Source organism: Scomber japonicus, chromosome 5, assembly GCF_027409825.1.
Source record: "Scomber japonicus isolate fScoJap1 chromosome 5, fScoJap1.pri, whole genome shotgun sequence".
Taxonomy (NCBI): domain Eukaryota; kingdom Metazoa; phylum Chordata; class Actinopteri; order Scombriformes; family Scombridae; genus Scomber; species Scomber japonicus.
The window spans coordinates 5,537,719-5,555,360 of NC_070582.1; the positions used below are offsets into that span (position 1 = coordinate 5,537,719).

The following is a 17,642-nucleotide window of genomic DNA, read 5'->3' on the forward strand; positions in this document are numbered from 1 at the left end:
CAGCATTAAGAGTCTTGTCATGGGTTACAGGTTTCACAGATTAGGCGCAAGCGAAGCTGTTTTCCATTGTAGATGTGCTGAAGGAGACAATTGTTCAGTTTAGGAAGTTTGCATGTGAGAAATGTACGTGAGTTACTGAATGTTGGAGTCTGTTCCAAGAAATGTAATAATGCAATATCGGCTGTTTCTCACACTTTGAGCATTTATTTTGTGTGGTCAGCTCAATGATGGGAGAATATTTCTTTCGTTTTCTTTGTTTGGAGGAAACAAAGTCAGAAGTGAACTAATGTAGAAAAGAATGGACTTATTTGATGTACTTATGAAAGTTTTAAAAGGAAACTTTGGTGTTTTATTTTAACATTATTCTGGGCCTGAGTGACAAAAATCTTTGAATCTGGTCCAGTATTCAATGAGAGTGATTGTTCCAAGAAATGTAATTTCAGCTGTGTGTTTTGTGTAATTTTAATTTAATAGTTTTTTTGTATAATGGTACTTTCCAGTGTTTTATTTTTTTTATTTTTTATATACACAATAACATGTAGATTTTTCTTGTATGGTAAAGATGGAGCAGAAAGATTTTATTTATTTATTTATTTTGACATGCTGCATTTCCAGTTTTGTTTAAAGGGAACAAAGTCAGAAATGAACTAATGTGGAGATGAAAAAAGATAAAATAATGGACTTATTTAATGTACTTTTAAGGCTTTTTAAGGTAAATGTCTGTATTTTTTAACCTGCACCCTATTTCCCCTTCCTTTTGTGTCAAAGTGACAAACATGTTCACAGCAGATATGTGTTTTTTAATGTCAGCATTAGGAGTCTTGTCATGGGTTACTGTGATTTGACAGATTAGGCACAAGCAAAGCTGTTTTCCATTGTAGATGTGCTGAAGGAGACAATCGTTCAGTTTAGGAAGTTTTCATGTGAGAAATATACGTGAGTTACCTGAGTTGACTGAATGTTGGAGTCTGTTCCAAGAAATGTAATAATGCAATATCAGCTGTTTCTCACACTTTGAGCATTTATTTTGTGTGGTCAGCTGAATGATGGGAGAATATTTGTCTACATTAATAAAGTGTTTTACATTTTCATACACAATAACATGTAGATTTATATGTAAGGTAAATGCAGCAGGAGCATGTCATTTTCTTTGTTTGGAGGAAACAAAGTCAGAAGTGAATCAATGTAGAAAAGAATGGACTTATTTGATGTACTTATGAAGGTTTTAAAAGGAAACTTTGGTGTTTTATTTTAACATCATTCTGGACCTGAGTGACAAAAATCTTTGAATCTGGTACAGTATTCAATGAGAGTGATTGTTCCAAGAAATGTAATTTCAGCTGTGTGTTTTGTGTAATTTTAATTTAATAGTTTTTTTGTATAATTGTACTTTCCAGTGTTTTATTTTTTATTTTTTTATATACACAATAACATGTAGATTTTTCTTGTATGGTAAAGATCGAGCAGAAAGATTTTATTTATTTGACATGCTGCATTTCCAGTTTTGTTTAAAGGGAACAAAATCAGAAATGAACTAATGTGGAGATGAAAAAAGATAAAATAATGGACTTATTTAATGTACTTTTTTAACCTGCACCCTATTTCCCCTTCCTTTTGTGCAGTGCAACAGATTGCATGTTTGGTTAAAGCTGCAGTTGGTAAGTCTTATAAAAGTAACTCCTCAGCTCGGTCAAGCTCATATTGTATATCATTATATCTCTGAGAGCAGCTTCAGAACCATAGAGAAAGTAATGGTGCAGCAACAACCACGTCGTGCACACGTCAGCCTCCTCTGGGGGAGGAAGTTCGGAGACAGGGCAGGAGTACAGCAGAGAGGGAGGGGGAGGGATCTGAAAGTTGTACTTCTTCAAATTTGATGCTTAGTCCTCTCTCTCCTCAAAGTTACCAACTGTAGCTTTAACGTGATCTACTAAAAATAACTGTGCAAAATGACATCAGGTGCAGACAGCAGTACTTTAATGAGGGTTTTGTATGTCTTAATGGAGAGTTTGGATGAGCAGAAAAACCACAAGCTCAAAATGAAATGTAATCCCAGAAAACCTCCATATGGGAGAGTATTTGTGACGAAGTCAGTGCTGTTAGCATAACACAAATACACAAGTCCATTCTCTGCACCATAAAAATGCTTATTGTCACCTGATAGCTCTCACTGTACATCCTGACTGATGGAACCAAAACCAGTAGAGCAACACAGATCACCATATTTGGACAAGTTTGGACTCAACTGACACTAATCAGACTGCCTTCAACCAATGACCTGCTTCTACCCTTTTGTGTGAAGAAGCCTAAATGTAGACAGGTCTGTCAACTCCTCAGATCCACCGAATCTTCAATCAGAACTTGTTTCTACATCCTGTGAGTGTTCAAGATATTTGTCTTTAGTCAAGTCTCAGATTTGGATGTTAACTGCTTGTCCAACAATCTGCTCTCACCCTTTTTTATTTTAGATATAAAAATTAAAATTTTGGGCTTTCAAACTTATAACTTATAAAAATACTTTTCAAAGGGACTTGCTCACTTTTTTTTAAATGTTTTCTTAGATTTTACTCTTTCATCACAGTGATTGACTCTTAGCTAATTTACTATAGTGTTCCTGTGTTTTTGATTTGTGGTGTGATTATTTGACCTGTCTGACTTATTTTTTATGTGTGACTGAACTATTTAAACTAATCTTATGGAACTTTATTAAATATGTATGTGATAGGTGAACAATTATTTCCTGTTTGGGCATTCCACAATTCTATGAGTTTAAAAAGTTTCTCTATTTTTAGCAGGGACAACGATGGCAGATATCACAACTTGTCTGTTACAGGTTTTGAAACGTTTGGGCAATGATGAGCTGTCTGAGTTCAAGTTGCTGCTACAGAATGAAGATCTTTTGGAGGACTTCCAAACCATCTTAAAAAGCCGTCTGGATGGGGCAGACAGAATCAGAATGACGGAACTGATGGTGCAGATGTACAACGACAAGGCTCCAGATGTTGCTGTTATAATTTTAAGACAGATGGACCGGAATGATCTGGCAGATGCAATTGAAGAGGACGAAGGTCAGTCATAAAAAGAAAAAAACACATGAATGTGTCATCTGTCTCAGTTGTATTTAAAGTGTATTCACAGTTTCTGTAAAAAAGCACACATTTGCTGTTGCCGCTCTGGCCGTTGGCAACTCCTCCTCTCACACAGCTCGCTGAGCACAGTACAGGACTAGAGTTAGGCTATAAAGCGGCGGAGCTTTGGCAGCTACAATGTAAAATATACTTCAGACACTCAAAAAAATGGATGAAACTGAAATCACTTCGAATAGCCCGGGCTACTTTGGACTGTCTGTCTTTAGACTTTGAATAAACAACTGCAAGGTCTCAAATTGAAACGAGCGATATGCCTAATGGTAATAATAATTTATAGTAAAAACACACGCAAAAACCGATTTTGCACGGGCGCTGCACTAAAAAAATTCAAACAAAAAAATAATTAACATCAGTGTAACAATAAGTTATTTCTCACCAGACAATAATAATGATAATGATAATAATAATAATAATGATAATAATAATAATAATAATAATAATAATAATAATAACTTATTTGTATAGCACCTTTCATACAAGAAATGCAGCTCAAAGTACTTTACAACAAAAGTGCTTCACATAAAAGGGACATTAAACAAGGTTTGAATATGTTTAAATAAAACATTAATGTAATATAAGATTGAATGTAAGAATAAAATAACAATAAAAATAGTAAATAGTTAAAGTAGCTAAAAAAAAAGTTACTTAAAAGTTAAAGTGAAGAGAAACATTTTTAGCTTTCTCTTAAAAATATTTAGTGAACTGGCTTCCCTGATATCTATTAGTAGTTTGTGGACAAATTAATTTAGATTTATCTTGAGAGGAAACAATTAGGTTTAATATTGATTTCAACGTGAGGAAACATTTTTCCTTAGTTGTCTAATTTACAGACAGTTTCTTAAGTTATATATAGCTATCAGTGACGTGCGGTGAGGTTCATGTCTGGTGAGGCACTGACTTCATCACAATCAGATTTACAAACATATGAACCCTACAGAGTAGCTTATTCACCATTTGATTGGCAGCAGTTAACAGGTTATGTTTAAAATCTCATATCAGCTTTCTTTACACATACAAACTGTAGCACACAAAAAAACACATTTAATTTAAAAAACGTTATTATGGTCTTACCTTTACTTACTTATCTTACTTACTTTACTTGCCGACTAGTTCACTGCAGTTGTAGCATAGACTGTATGAGTTGTAGTTTACTGTCACTTATTCTGCAGCTAATGAGTCGTAATAAGAATCACTGGGATCAGGAGCGCCCCCTGCCATGAGGCCGGAGAACTGCGTGCCTCACTTAGTGACTTTTTGCAGCCGTTTTATGCTGCTCAGCACACGAAACACGCTACAAACACTGTACATTATATCATCAGCTACACTATGGAAATTTAGTTCATATAGTAAAAGTGTTTGAACATGTTAATAGCGACATACAGAGAGACAGCTGTACAGCTGTACTGTCTCACTGCATAGCATGCCAGCGCAGTAAACCGAGTCATTGCGCAATCCATGGTGAGGCTCGCCTCGCTGCTGCCTCACTGCGCGTCTCTTTTCAGTGTTTGATCAGTACATGTGAAAATTCAGCGATTTTGAATTAAAAATAATCCGAAACTGGTAAAGTTAGATAGAAAATAACGTTATAGTGCAAATAACTGGACAAATATAACCATTTATTATTTTTTTCATTTTTAAGTCTTTTTCCATGATAACAGGTGAGGCACGGCCTCACCTGCCTCCCCTGACCGCACGTCACTGATAGCTATATAATATTCTTCGGTATTACAAGCATTACCTAGTAGCACAATATATTGTTATCGCACAACAGGACAGCATGAAACGTATATTAATCACTATTCTTCTGTGGTCTCATTAACTCGTTTTTGTCTTTCTGTCAGAAATTTTAAAACAAATTTTATGCCTGATGAATAAACTACAATATGCTGGTTTAGATTATTTTTTTCATTTTACATTTTATTTAATATACTCAGCATATTTCACCCATGACTTGATTTTCAGTGCAGATATTGTTTCACAGTTTGGCCACTCTGTGTTGAGCAATAACATTGTTTCCTGTATTTAGACTCAGATGACGACTGAGTAAATGAAGCTGGCCGTCAACAGGTGACAAGAAAAGAGGTAAGTTGACCAATCAGATATCATTATGGTTACACATATCGTTAAAACTGTGGTAACATCTTAATATTAAGATACATGAATAGTTGTAAATTTACACAAACTGATGTCTCTCTTCTTCTTTTTCTCCGTGTCAGCAACAGGCATTCATCATCATCAACAACTTCATCATGAGCACTAGCAACTTCATCATCATTGTCATCTTTTTCCTGCTGGCACCTTCTCAGCTGGCAGTGCTCTGCAGAACCAACTGAACTCCTCAGACTCTCCAACAGCTGGTCTGAGTCAATCTGCAACGACGAGTCAATTAATTAATTAATTCTGGGAAAAATTGATAATGAAAATAATAATCACATTCTGACAGATTTGATAGTACAAAGTAATGACGATTTTTGTGTTTACTATTTCCCAGCGTGCATTGTTTAAGAGTTGAAACTCTAGGGATCTTTCTTTTTGCAGCCTGAAGAAAACAGAGATGATGATGAAAATGTACAGAACATCTTTAATAAAAAATTCATAATTCTAACGTAAGTCATGTTTTTTTCTTTTCATAACAATAAAAAAAATCCCACAGCGATACTTTTACATTCAGTCCATACCCCCATACAACAATAATAAGGTCTAATAATGTTAAAATTGGAGGTCACATGACTGCTGGTGTGTGTAAATGTAAATGAAAAGCAAAATTAGCCTGAATTATATATACAGTATTTATCTAGTTCAATAAATTAACAGAGCTCGGTCCAATAAAGGAGGACGACAAAGGTTTCTACGTTCCTTTACTTATTTTTTCTGTCAGAAAGATTATCTTGGCATAACCTTTTTATTTCACCTGTTCTTAAGTCATAAACACAGGGGAGAAAATAATTTATATCAGATTTTGAAATTGGATCTCCAGAAGATTTTTTTTTCTCATTTGCCTGTCAGGGCTTCCGTATATTAGTCTCAAAAATCAGTATGAAACAAAATGTGTAACTAATGAAAGGTAAAACTTAATTGGATGTTATTACTATATATAATGCATCCCCAAAAAAAAAGATCATCATTATTTAACTGTGGTTTACAGCTATAAAGTTAATCTGTGTTATCTTTAGGAATGAGAGCCATGAAGCTGGCAGATCACTGACCTGCTCTCATTACAGTAAACTGACAGTAGAAACAGCTCTACCTGCTGGACACAGAGCAGCATTTAATAAGTAAACACACCCTTTACAAAGGGTTAAACATTAATCAATGGTTAATTAATTTTAAATTATTCTAGGCATGAGGGTTGGTGAGATGATTAATGGGAGAGGAAAGAAGGAAAAACAAAGTTCTGATACACAAATGTGTTTTCAGTTTTTGGACTTTTTCTCTAATCTTTGATTTTGGCTGAAATATTGGATCATTTGAAAATTTATTGAAATGAAAGCATGTGAGAAGTTTAGAGGAAAACTCTATTTGGTGGAGCTGTTAACAACTCATAGACATCTGAAATGTGACCCTGACTAGGCCTACACACTGCTTTTGTAAGACGTCAAAAGACAAAAAGGTTGGAAACCACTGGTTTCATCTTTAACAATGTGTTGTATTTTAAAAGCCATTGTTGTTGATACAGAATATCATTGGTAATTAAAAGTGTCAGACAGGTGTGCTGTTTGTCAGTGATGACGTCAGCGGGTTAAACAGGTGGACAAAGTGCTGCTGATGCTTTTCTAACACAACAGGAGGGTTGATTTAGATATATTACATCCTCTCTTCTATTTCCGTCCCTGTTTCTCACACTGCCGACTCTCTGAGACATAATTTTATTACTATGGTCCATTGGTCCTTATCTCTGGAACAGCCTGAACACCTAAAGGCAGCAGAGTGTTGATATTTTTTAAATGAACTTAAGACCTAGATGATTTTATTGTTATAGATTGTTTTCCATTTAATAACCTGCTTTTTTGTCTGGTTTTACTTTCACACATCTCCTCTCTTTTAGTAGTTTAATATTTCATTATCTTTATCTTTTAGTCGTTTTCATTTTAATAACCTTATATTTCTGGTTTTACTCAGTTTTGATAGGAATTTTAAATAAATAACATCTATTTTATAGATACAATTATTTTGACTTTTCTGATTTTTTATATTTTGATCCTACCTTTGGTGTTTTCTCATTGCAGATTCATGAGAGTTATGATAGCGTTTCCTCAGTTCCCGTTGTTATTGAGCCTTTCATTGTAACATAGAGCCTGCCGCTACTTGCTCCGTTTGCATCTCCCCCTAAGCCCTTGATGCCTAAATGAGGAGACGAGGAGATGAAACACCAGAACAGCGTCCCGCATCGGTACATCTCAGGCAAACAATCTGCTGTTAGTGTAAACAGAGACATGTTCATAATATTGGTTTAGGATTTGACATATTTAAGTCTAAACACAAATATTTTGCTGTGATGATTTCAACATTGTGGCAACTATTAATCAAGCATCCATCAATGTTTTCCCAGCTTTGTGACTAATAGGCTATTGTAACTGTAAAGATGATGTGCAGCCTATAGATCAGTGTGTGTTTGACTGTTCTCTGTTAATAATTCATACTAACAGGTTATTTATATTTATGTATTTTTAAAATGCATAAAAATCTTTCTCTCTGTATTTTCTTTTGTTATTGTGACACTGGATATGTCCACCCCTTCAACTCTTCTGATAAAGCACTGACAGAGAAAAAAAACTTTGCTTAAAAAGGTCAGAAGTGAAAAAAGCTGATATCAGAAATGGCAGCTTTTCACCAGCAGGTGGCGATCTGTCCTCAGCTCAGGTGACATTACCCTGTTTGTAGAGGTCTAATTTAAATAGTAAAATAGTATTTGACAGTTTAGGCATGATATTACAAGTTTACTAAATAAATATTAACAGTTGAAACTACAAAGCGACTTGTCCACAGTTCATCTTCCACAATTCAAACTGACTATTTGCTACTTACTTTTATTAACTGAAATGTAGGTGATCGAGATTATGGTTTGGCTCCCAAAGCGAATGTTTCTGGCATCCAATTTTATGTCAAACCATTTCTTTTCTTTATTTATTTCTGTGACGGTGCGAACAACCGAACAGCAAAGACAGCGTCACAGCACGGCCAAAGAAAGGGTAATTTTGTCCCGACCTTTTTTGTGGCTTTCTCGGGATCTTTAATTTCATCATTTACACTACTAAATAATAATCTGTGTTTCTGTTGATCTATTTCTGAGAGCGGGACATCAATCTCAGAGCTCGTAAAGTTCTTATTAGTCTTTGGTGCCATTTTCATGAATGGAGCTTCTCTCTACAACCTGCCGGTAGCCTGACCATATAAGGTCAGCTGTCAATTATGCTAATTTACTATTGTCAGGAACGCGCGTTGATTTAGAACAGGTGGGATTGATCAAGTGTACGGGGTTATTTAAGACGATTCCTGGCTATGACTACTTCATGTGACGAGGCGTAGCCTACTCACCGGTCCACCTGACGAAAAAAAAGTAAGTAAACTTTGCATGAGGCCCATTTGTCTGTTATGTAATATGTTTAAATCATGTCAGACTGTGATGCAACTGACAGGTATTTTAATTAAATTAGATTGAGTAGAAATGCTTGTATAATGTATAATGTGGTTTGCATCGTTCTTGAAACAATGTTTCAGTTTGAAAACAAGCTGCTTTATTTAAAGTCTGCATGTTCTTTGGTTTGGCATCTCTGTGGTCCTGTCTGTATTCTACACCTTTTCTCATTTATCCTTCATAATGTATGCCACTCTCTCAAGGCTGCTAACCTGTCTGTGTCCATAAATGTTCCCAGCTGCAGTAGTGTGCTCTGGCTTTCTGCTCTACACCATGAAGCACATCTTGGTATTGCTGTCCTCAGCGGTGCTGCTTTGCAGCGCTGCTCCAGCATTTGAGATGGTAACATGCAGTGAAAATAGCCATGCTGCGGCAGCACGTCTGGCAGTGCATCACATCAATGCACATCATGACCATGGCTACAAGTTCAGACTCAGCAAGACCCAACACATCAAAGTGGTTACGGTAAATGAATTGGACATGAACTGCACACATTTGTTCAAATAGTTCTTGTATGTTTTCCATTTTGGGTAGAATATATTTCAAGCTTTTATTATACTAAGAATTGAGTTGCAAAGACAGGTGTACCATGAACAAGACAACAGTGCAACAATCAGCACAACACAAACTTTTAAAAGGCTCATGGTGATGGTGTTAGGACATTAAACTTATTATTATAAATGAATAATTGTGACTTTCTGTGTTTCTAGGTTGATGGGGGCTGTGATGTTGAGTTGGGGTTGAAGCTTCTGGAAACAAAGTGTCATGTTGTCAACCCCAGACACTTTGAGGACTGTGAGATCCGTGAAGAGCACGAGCGGGTAAATGCTCATAAAATAGTTTGATCCATTTCACCTTTTCTAGCCCGGCATCATGTTCATAGAGCCAGGAAGAATGTAGACCTTTTTGTATGGTAATGCATGAAACTACAAATTGATTGGAAAGGCATATTAGAATGTGTTCATGTAATGTTGTAAAAGTAAACATCTTGCAGGTGCAGAAGGAAAACAGACTGTTTTGTCTTCATGAGATTAAGTATTTACAGTAAAATGTCTACTGTCTCTTGTAGGCGGTGATGGCCGACTGCACCGTTAAGATTACTGTGAAAATGGGTCATGCCAAAGTCACTAAATATGAGTGCAAAACTCAACAAGGTAGGCTTCCTCTGTATTCAACCTTATTTCCAGACAGAACATTATTGGACAATTTGGCAAAAACCCTGGACCTTGAGTTTTTTTGTAATTTCCATAAGTCTTGTTTTGAATTAGCAATTTTAATTTTTAATAGCTCACAGCATGTTCCACTGTCATGAGCAGAGAACATTTACTTTTGTGTTGTCTTGCCCTTTCTTAAACATGTGAAAATGTTAAACAGCATCAAATCTTATCAGCTTTACTGCATACAAATCAGATTAACTGTCTGGATTTATGTAATGTAGTATTGGTGAACCCACTACAGAAACTTCTTGTGGTAGAAAGGAAATAATTGGACTTAATTGGATTATAAATTGGGAGAAACAGAGAAAATGCTATTCACATGCCATGGAGCCCTCACAAAACAGACTAAATGATAACTGTCTCTGTGTGTAGTAAAAACTGACATGGAGATGATGGTCATGTGCCCTGGGTGTCCACAACTGATTGCTCTCGACAGCCTTGAAGGTGCTAGGTCTGTTGATGAAATCGTGAAAAAAGTTAACCAGAACACCACCAACCACCACTACTACATCATGCAAGAGATGGGACGTGTGGAATCTGCGGTACAGTGAATCTCAAACATTCACTCACACACATTATATTGCATAGTTTTACGTTCACTTCCTACAGAAATACTATAACCACTAACCCAAAATAAGAATTTGAGCCCTCTCCTCCTAACAGCCATTTAAATTTCTTTGTGTTAAGATTATCTGTGTAAGGGTCATCTTCTTTTTATAAAGCAAAACACTGAATGTTTATCTATAATTGACTTCTGTACATTTTTACACTTTTCCTCCTCAGTACTTGATGAGCCTAGGAATGATGTACTTTGCCGAAGTTCTTCTTGTGGAGACTCGTTGCCCAATGGGATCCAGAATAGCTATTAAGGCTTGTGAACCCCTCTGCCCTGACAGAGCTGTAAGTGCAACTCATGCATACAGAAACTTTTTTTTTTTTTACATTTTGCTATATTTAATCAATTTGAAAGGACATGTAAAGGATTTGATGGGCGAGCTAAAATTTACTAAATTTTGTAGCCCAAGAACTCTTGGCTAGGTAGACGCTAGTATGTCTTTTGTATCACTAACTTTCACTGACATGCGCCAAGACTCTAGTCTTCAATTAGTGTGGCCCTTTGTATGTATTGCTTTCTCCCTGGCCCATTGACTATATATAAAGATGGACAGTAACAGCTCTTAGAAGTGAATCCAAAACATCTTGCTTGCCCCTGGTGCTTTGCAGCAATATAGGACTTCACCATTGTAAGAACAGTACTGGTTCAGGGTGAGTGGTATCAATACAGTTGAGTGTGATGCATATTTCAGTCATTCGCTGTTGGTTTCCTACATGTTCTCATTGTATCTCTCCTCTCTCTGAAGCGTCATGCTCTCTGCCATTCATCTTATTCCACAACAATGGGATTTGAGCCTATCCAGTGTGAATTCTATCCTCCATCAGTGAGTACATTCTGTTTGTGCACCTCTACTTCATGTCTTGGTTCTTTCCAAAACTCCAGTAGGAAATGACAGGCTCTTTTATGACAGGAGTGAAATATATATTTCATATATCCTAGACTCTGTTCAACAATAAATCACCAAGGGGTGCCTGAAGTGTGTATAAAAGCACAAGTTTACAGTATGCTGAACTAACTACTGGCTCTGTTCTCAACAGAATGTTGCTGCCCTTGCCCCTGGTAAGGATGAGCCTGTATGTAGCCCCCCTGCTGGTCAAGAAAGGGAGCACCATGGAGCCCACACCACTCCTCATTACTGCCATTCTTCTAATGTGGTCAATCATGTAGACCCAGCTCTCCACCCCATTTGCCCCTGGCCTCATCCTAAACATCGCCCCAAACCCCATTTGCCCCTGGCCTCATCTTAAACCTCACCCGAAACACAAGTAACAGACACCTGATGCTGTCTTAAGGGAACTATGAGGGTGATCAGACATCAGTGTCTTATGTATGAAATGCTAATGTCAACATATTTCAGAGCTCATGTAAAATAAACGTGTCAATCTGTGAAGCAAACTTCTTCCATTCCATATTTTTACATGGCTGAAAGTTGAGATAAATACCCTGATATTGGTCAGTAATTAGTTTGCTCTGGTTGTGGAAAATCAGATTATTAGCAGAGGGGCATGTTGCTAAGACTTCACTTTCAGCATCTCTCATTGAACCTGTGAATTTTGCTGAGCAAATCTCAATGCCAACAAAACTGTGCACCAAAAATAGGTCAGGACTTGGCCTTTTTTTTTTTTTCTTCATAGCATAGCTGACTGATCCCCAAGTCAGTCACTTGAATGACCTCTGCAGTCATATTCAAATTCTGCAAACTAATCATGATTAAATCTATTTAAAAAAAATAAATAAAAAGCTGATGGTCCATATTATTCAGAGCTAAATGGACTGAAGGGGAAAGAAATACACCTTTGTCATTTTGTGAAGGCAGGAAAGAAACTCGTGGCCATGTCAACACAGATCAGCCTTGATTGCTGAAGAAACAGTTTCTTTCTACAGCCATTTATATTCCTCAGGTTATTCTAATTATGCTGACCCCTTCTTTAACCGTACCATAGATCTCATTCCCTGTCTTGATGATGAATTTGCAAATTACATGATGCTGATATCACTTTTGATGACTGAAATGAAACTAAAGTTTGGCACTAAACAAATCTCCAGGTTGTGACTCTCGCAGCCAACTTCTACAGTTTTGGGACTTTTTTTCGGGACTTTTTTTTTTCTCTTCCAGCATGAAAACAGGTATAAGCCTGGTAAGGCCCCTGATTTCAAGTTCTTCTGACTTAAAATGAAGGTACTGCTGAGTTTACTCGACTCATTAAACTTTAGTTTCAAGTGAATATATACATATATAAATATCCCAGTATATATTTAAGAGTTTGAACTCTCTTGTATAGTTTGAAGAAAACAGGTAATGATGGAAACTTATTTTTGTGTCTTTAATAATACTGGTTCACTCATTCATCTATTTCATTAATTTTATATACCTCTTATGTGGCTGTGGGAGAGCTGGAGTCAATCTTAACTGTGGTTGACCACTATAAAATTAATCTTTGATTTTTAGGAATGAGACAATGAAGCTGGCAGATCATTGACCTACTCTCATTACAGTAAACTGACAGTAGAAACAGCTCCACCTGCTGGAATCAGAGCAGCATTTAATAAGTAAAGATGCCCTCCATAAAGAGTTAAACATTAATTAATGGCTTAATTAAAGGTAAGTTACTAAAGGCATGGGGTTGACACAATTGCAATGTGAGGGGTGGTGAGATGATTAATGGGAGAGGAAAAGAAGAAAACACAAAGCTCTGATACACTTTTCTCTTATCTTTGATTTTTGTTTAAATATTGATTATTTGAGCAATTATTAAAATGAAACCACGTGAAAAGTTTAGAGGAAAACACTGTTTGGTGGAGCTTTTTGTAAGACGTCAATAGACAAAAAGGTTGGAAACCACTGGTTTCATCTTAACAATGTGTTGTATTTTAAATGCTTGTTATATTCCCCATTGTGTCAAATCTTCATCTGAAAAGTACCTAAAGCTGTCAAATAAATGTAGTGAAGAAAGTACAATATTTCGTAGCATAAGTAGCATCACATGAAAAAACTACAGTACCTCATAATTGTACTTAAGTACAGTAATTAAATAAACGCTCTTAATTACTTTCTACCGAAAGAAAGCGGTATTAAGTTGTATTTGTATCCATCTTATTTAAATGTTCTTGGTGATGTGTTGTCATTCACTTAGTCAACTAAAGTCATCATTAAATAATCAACAAACTGTCAGGAAACTCTTTAATCTGTTGAGGAAGACTGTAATAAGACTGAAAGCTACATGGACCTCTATTGTGAGATTGTTATTGTCAGTGATTATGAAGATCTGAGGGGTTTAATGAAGAGCAGCTTGATACAGAATATCACTGGTAATTAAAAGTGTCAGACAGGTGTGCTGTTTGTCCGTGATGACGTCAGCGGGGGGTTAAACAGGTGAACAAAGTGCTGCTGATGCTGAAGGCCTCACACAGTCATTGTTAACCCTTTCAATGAGGCTTTATGCATCTATGCTGACTTGTCGCTCTGAAGCACAAAACAGCTCGATGCTCAGGTGTATAAAAGCTGGAGGCTCAGACAGGTAGGAAGCACGCCAACAACGTACCAACAACATCCAAACATGTCTGCCACCGATATGAACATGAGGAGCAAGGTAAGTCCTAGGATGCCTACACACACACACACACACACACACACACACACAGCTGTTAGATTGAAGACTCCAACCTCTGAAGCTCAAGAGATGTTTAGTATTGATCAGGATGTAAAGGCATTGGTTATTGCATAGTGGTGGAAGGCAATTAAGTAAATTAACTCAAGTAAAGTTCTGAGGTACTTGAAGTCAGTTTTCACGACTCGAGGGGCCCCACCCCTAGGTTGGGAACCACTGGACTAAACTAGCTAACTGTATATAAAGTAGTGTAAACTAGCTCCACCTCCAGCAGCTACAACAGTAACATGCTGCTCTAACACTGATGCTTCACTATTAATAATCTAATGATGTCATATATAATAATATATCACTACTTTTACTGTAATACTGCATACTACATCACTCATAATACTGCAGTACTTTTACTGTAATACTGCATACTACATCACTCATAATACTGCAGTACTTTTACTGTAATACTGCATACTACATCAAGCTCGTAATACTTATGTACTTTTGTCTCTGTCTCAGATCGTCTTCTACGAGGACAGGAACTTCCAGGGTCGTTCCTATGAGTGCAGCAGCGACTGCGCTGACATGTCCTCCTACCTGAGCAGGTGCCACTCCTGCAGGGTGGAGAGGGGCTGCTTCATGGTCTATGACCGCACCAACTTCATGGGTAACCAGTACTTCATGAGGAGGGGCGAGTACGCTGACTACATGAGCATGATGGGCATGAGCGACTGCATCAGGTCCTGCCGCATGATCCCCATGGTAACCACACAGCCGCCAATCACATCACAGACCTGATATCTTCATCAGTCTGAATCAGCTCAGACCACATCTGACCAATCAGGCCGCAGTCCTTGATCTTGTAGTTTTTATATCCAGAAAATATTCACATTTGAGAAGCTGCAATCAAATGTACTTAATACATAAAGAAGTCCAATCATCCTTTAATTTATTATTTTAATCATGGCGTATTGTCCATAACCACCATCTTTCCCGGACATGAACCAGACTGTATCATTAGTGGATGATGCAGAAAGACAAGATTTTAAAAATGCAGTGGCAGTATTTTTGCAGAATTAACATTTAATCAATAAGGCAAATTCAACAAGGTGCAACAGGTTTAGTTCATGTCATTATGAGTTCCTGAGTCTGTTGAGTAAGAAAAATAATTATTCTGTCATTGAGACCAAAAGCTTCTCAGGAAATAATGTTCATATGTGACTCTTTTTCTACAACAGTACTAATACTGATATAATAATTATTCCAATGATTTATCTCTCTTTTTAACATTAAACATGAAGACCTTGGACAGTGTTTCCATGTTGAGCTGCAGTGGATGAACAAAAAGAAGGACTTTGGCACTAAAGAAATACTGTAACATTGAAAGATATCTACTTTATTTGACTCATTTGACTGGAGCTTCATATTAGCTTCAGATAAACTTTTAAATAGAGAATGAGTACATATTTCAAAGTTAATTAGGGCTCCTAACAGTTGATTTAAGACAGGCTTAAACATTTTTAACCTGTCCTTTAACTCCATCCCCACAGTCTCAGATCTCTTCATGTTTTCTACTGACACCGACTGATAATTGATTACTGATTATTAATGACTTCCTCCATGTGTTGCAGCACCGTGGAAACTACAGGATGAAGATCTACGAGAGGGAGAACTTCGGTGGTCAGATGCACGAGCTGATGGACGACTGTGACAACATCCAGAGCCGCTACAGCATGTCCAACTGCATGTCCTGCAACGTGATGGACGGACACTGGCTGATGTACGAGCAGCCCAGCTACAGAGGCAGGATGATGTACATGAGGCCTGGAGAGTACAGGAACTTCATGAACATGGGCATGAGCGGCATGAGGTTCATGAGCATGAAGCGCATCATGGACTCCTGCTATTAAACACTGTTAACACTGATAAATAATAAAGTGTTGTTTGTGTAAATAAGGTTTACTGTCTGTTTCATAAGCCACAGCACAAAGAGAAAAGTGATCAAATTAAAAATGCTTTGCAAATAATAACTAAAGAAAGATAAACTCCACACAATAACAAGTTTTTAAAAAAAATCAAACAATCTCTATAAAACAAGAATGTACAATACATAAAAAATCATAAAAGAAGTGAAAATTAACTCAACATATATTAATAAAGACAATAAGAACAAAAATGTAAAAACAAAAGTATGAAAAGGTTCCCAATAATTAAAAGTAACAGTTAAATTAAAGTAAAAATATAAATATGAAAAATAATTAAAACTAAATCTACTAATTGATCCCCCCCCCCCCCCCCCCCCCCCCCCCCAACATTATCAAAATATTATTCCACATCTCTGAATGAAGCAGCAGCTTTCAAGTGGACTATTGTGCTCATTTAGAGCTCTGTATGTTTATTCAGGGACCTACTGGAGTAGCTTTGCATAATTCACAATTAAAAAAACTCTTTATTTATATCTTATCCTGGCCCTTTATGCAGCCCCTCAGTTCAACCTCTATCTCTAACAGCCAGTCTCAGCTCTTCTCTTTAATTAACCCCCTCCCGATGAGCCCAATATGTGCTGATTGGCCAGTTTTCTGGAAGTATGCCAAGAAGGGGGGCATACCAGAGTTGGGGGGGGGGCTGTATCAGAGTTGTGTTAAGTTACTGCTGATGCAAACCCAACAAATTCCTGCTTAACTGCTTCATATTAAAAGCACACGACACAACAACATACCGACATACAGCCGATGGAGCTCTTTGTTGAGCGGATCAGGAATGGTACGAGCAAAAACAGCCACAGTGATGATGATGTTTGATGAAGAGCTGCAGACGACCAGCACGCCTCCAACAGGTAAACTACTCATTTTACTTTGCAGTGCTGTGCAACGAATAAAAACCATCACTGCATGCCAGCTTGAAATGAGACATGGATCAATGTTAATATGGACATCTGATAACAATATATTGGTCAATGATGTGATGCAGCCAGTGTCAATTGGTGTAACCAGTATTGTTTCGTACAAATCTGATTTATATACAGGAAAACAAATGTGAACTAAAATGTGGAATAAACCTAATCCGCTTTGGCAACACAACAGTTTTACATAATTTATTTAGAAAAAATTGTTGTCTTTTATTTTCCTCTTTTTAGTGTGTTTTTTCCCTGTATGCTTTGAATGTTGTTACTTTGTTGCATGCTTTCATTTTCGTTCATCTTTTTTGTATAATGTTGTGGGTTTTTATAATTGTACTGTTTTTCTTTGTGGAGCCCAGGAAGAGTAGCTATTGCCCAGTGCAATTGCTAATGGGGATCCCAATAAACTTAACTAAACTAAACCAAACTAAACTAAACTAAACTAAACGTAAATACACTGTAGGTGGATAAAACATTGAATATTTATCATTCTTTTGTTGTTACACCATTTGACATTTTCAGGA

The 17,642-nt window shown here is 36.8% G+C and overlaps 2 protein-coding genes and 1 long non-coding RNA gene across 4 annotated transcripts; all 3 read left to right on the forward strand.

The window, feature by feature from the left end:
• Positions 1-2,996: 2,996 nt before the first annotated feature.
• Positions 2,997-5,387, forward strand: LOC128358628 (uncharacterized). Its single transcript, XR_008321408.1, has 3 exons — positions 2,997-3,068; positions 5,176-5,231; positions 5,366-5,387. It is a non-coding gene; the product is annotated as an uncharacterized LOC128358628 (long non-coding RNA).
• Positions 5,388-9,057: 3,670 nt separating this feature from the next.
• On the forward strand, positions 9,058-9,684 carry LOC128359050 (antihemorrhagic factor BJ46a-like). The gene is made up of 3 exons (XM_053319465.1): positions 9,058-9,249; positions 9,495-9,605; positions 9,649-9,684. The coding sequence occupies exons 1-3, from the start codon at positions 9,058-9,060 to the stop codon at positions 9,682-9,684; spliced, it is 339 nt and encodes a 112-aa protein (XP_053175440.1).
• Positions 9,685-9,739: 55 nt separating this feature from the next.
• Positions 9,740-16,129, forward strand: LOC128358595 (gamma-crystallin M2-like). Of its 2 annotated transcripts, none has more exons than XM_053318929.1 (3): positions 9,740-9,763; positions 14,739-14,981; positions 15,851-16,129. In XM_053318929.1, the coding sequence occupies exons 1-3, from the start codon at positions 9,740-9,742 to the stop codon at positions 16,127-16,129; spliced, it is 546 nt and encodes a 181-aa protein (XP_053174904.1). The 2 variants fall into 2 exon arrangements, with proteins under 2 accessions (XP_053174904.1, XP_053174903.1); XM_053318928.1 differs by lacking the exon at positions 9,740-9,763 and adding an exon at positions 14,175-14,207.
• Positions 16,130-17,642: the final 1,513 nt, after the last annotated feature.

What these genes read in the sequence shown, in the direction of transcription:
- LOC128359050 (XM_053319465.1), top strand. Translation starts at nt 9,058, where the DNA reads ATGAAGCACATCTTGGTATTGCTGTCCTCAGCGGTGCTGCTTTGCAGC. An exon ending in AACACATCAAAGTGGTTACG is followed by an intron (nt 9,250 to 9,494) that starts GTAAATGAATTG and finishes CTGTGTTTCTAG; the next exon opens with GTTGATGGGGGCTGTGATGT. An exon ending in TCCGTGAAGAGCACGAGCGG is followed by an intron (nt 9,606 to 9,648) that starts GTAAATGCTCAT and finishes CACCTTTTCTAG; the next exon opens with CCCGGCATCATGTTCATAGA.
- LOC128358595 (XM_053318928.1), top strand. Translation starts at nt 14,175, where the DNA reads ATGTCTGCCACCGATATGAACATGAGGAGCAAG. An exon ending in ATATGAACATGAGGAGCAAG is followed by an intron (nt 14,208 to 14,738) that starts GTAAGTCCTAGG and finishes TCTCTGTCTCAG; the next exon opens with ATCGTCTTCTACGAGGACAG. An exon ending in CCTGCCGCATGATCCCCATG is followed by an intron (nt 14,982 to 15,850) that starts GTAACCACACAG and finishes CATGTGTTGCAG; the next exon opens with CACCGTGGAAACTACAGGAT.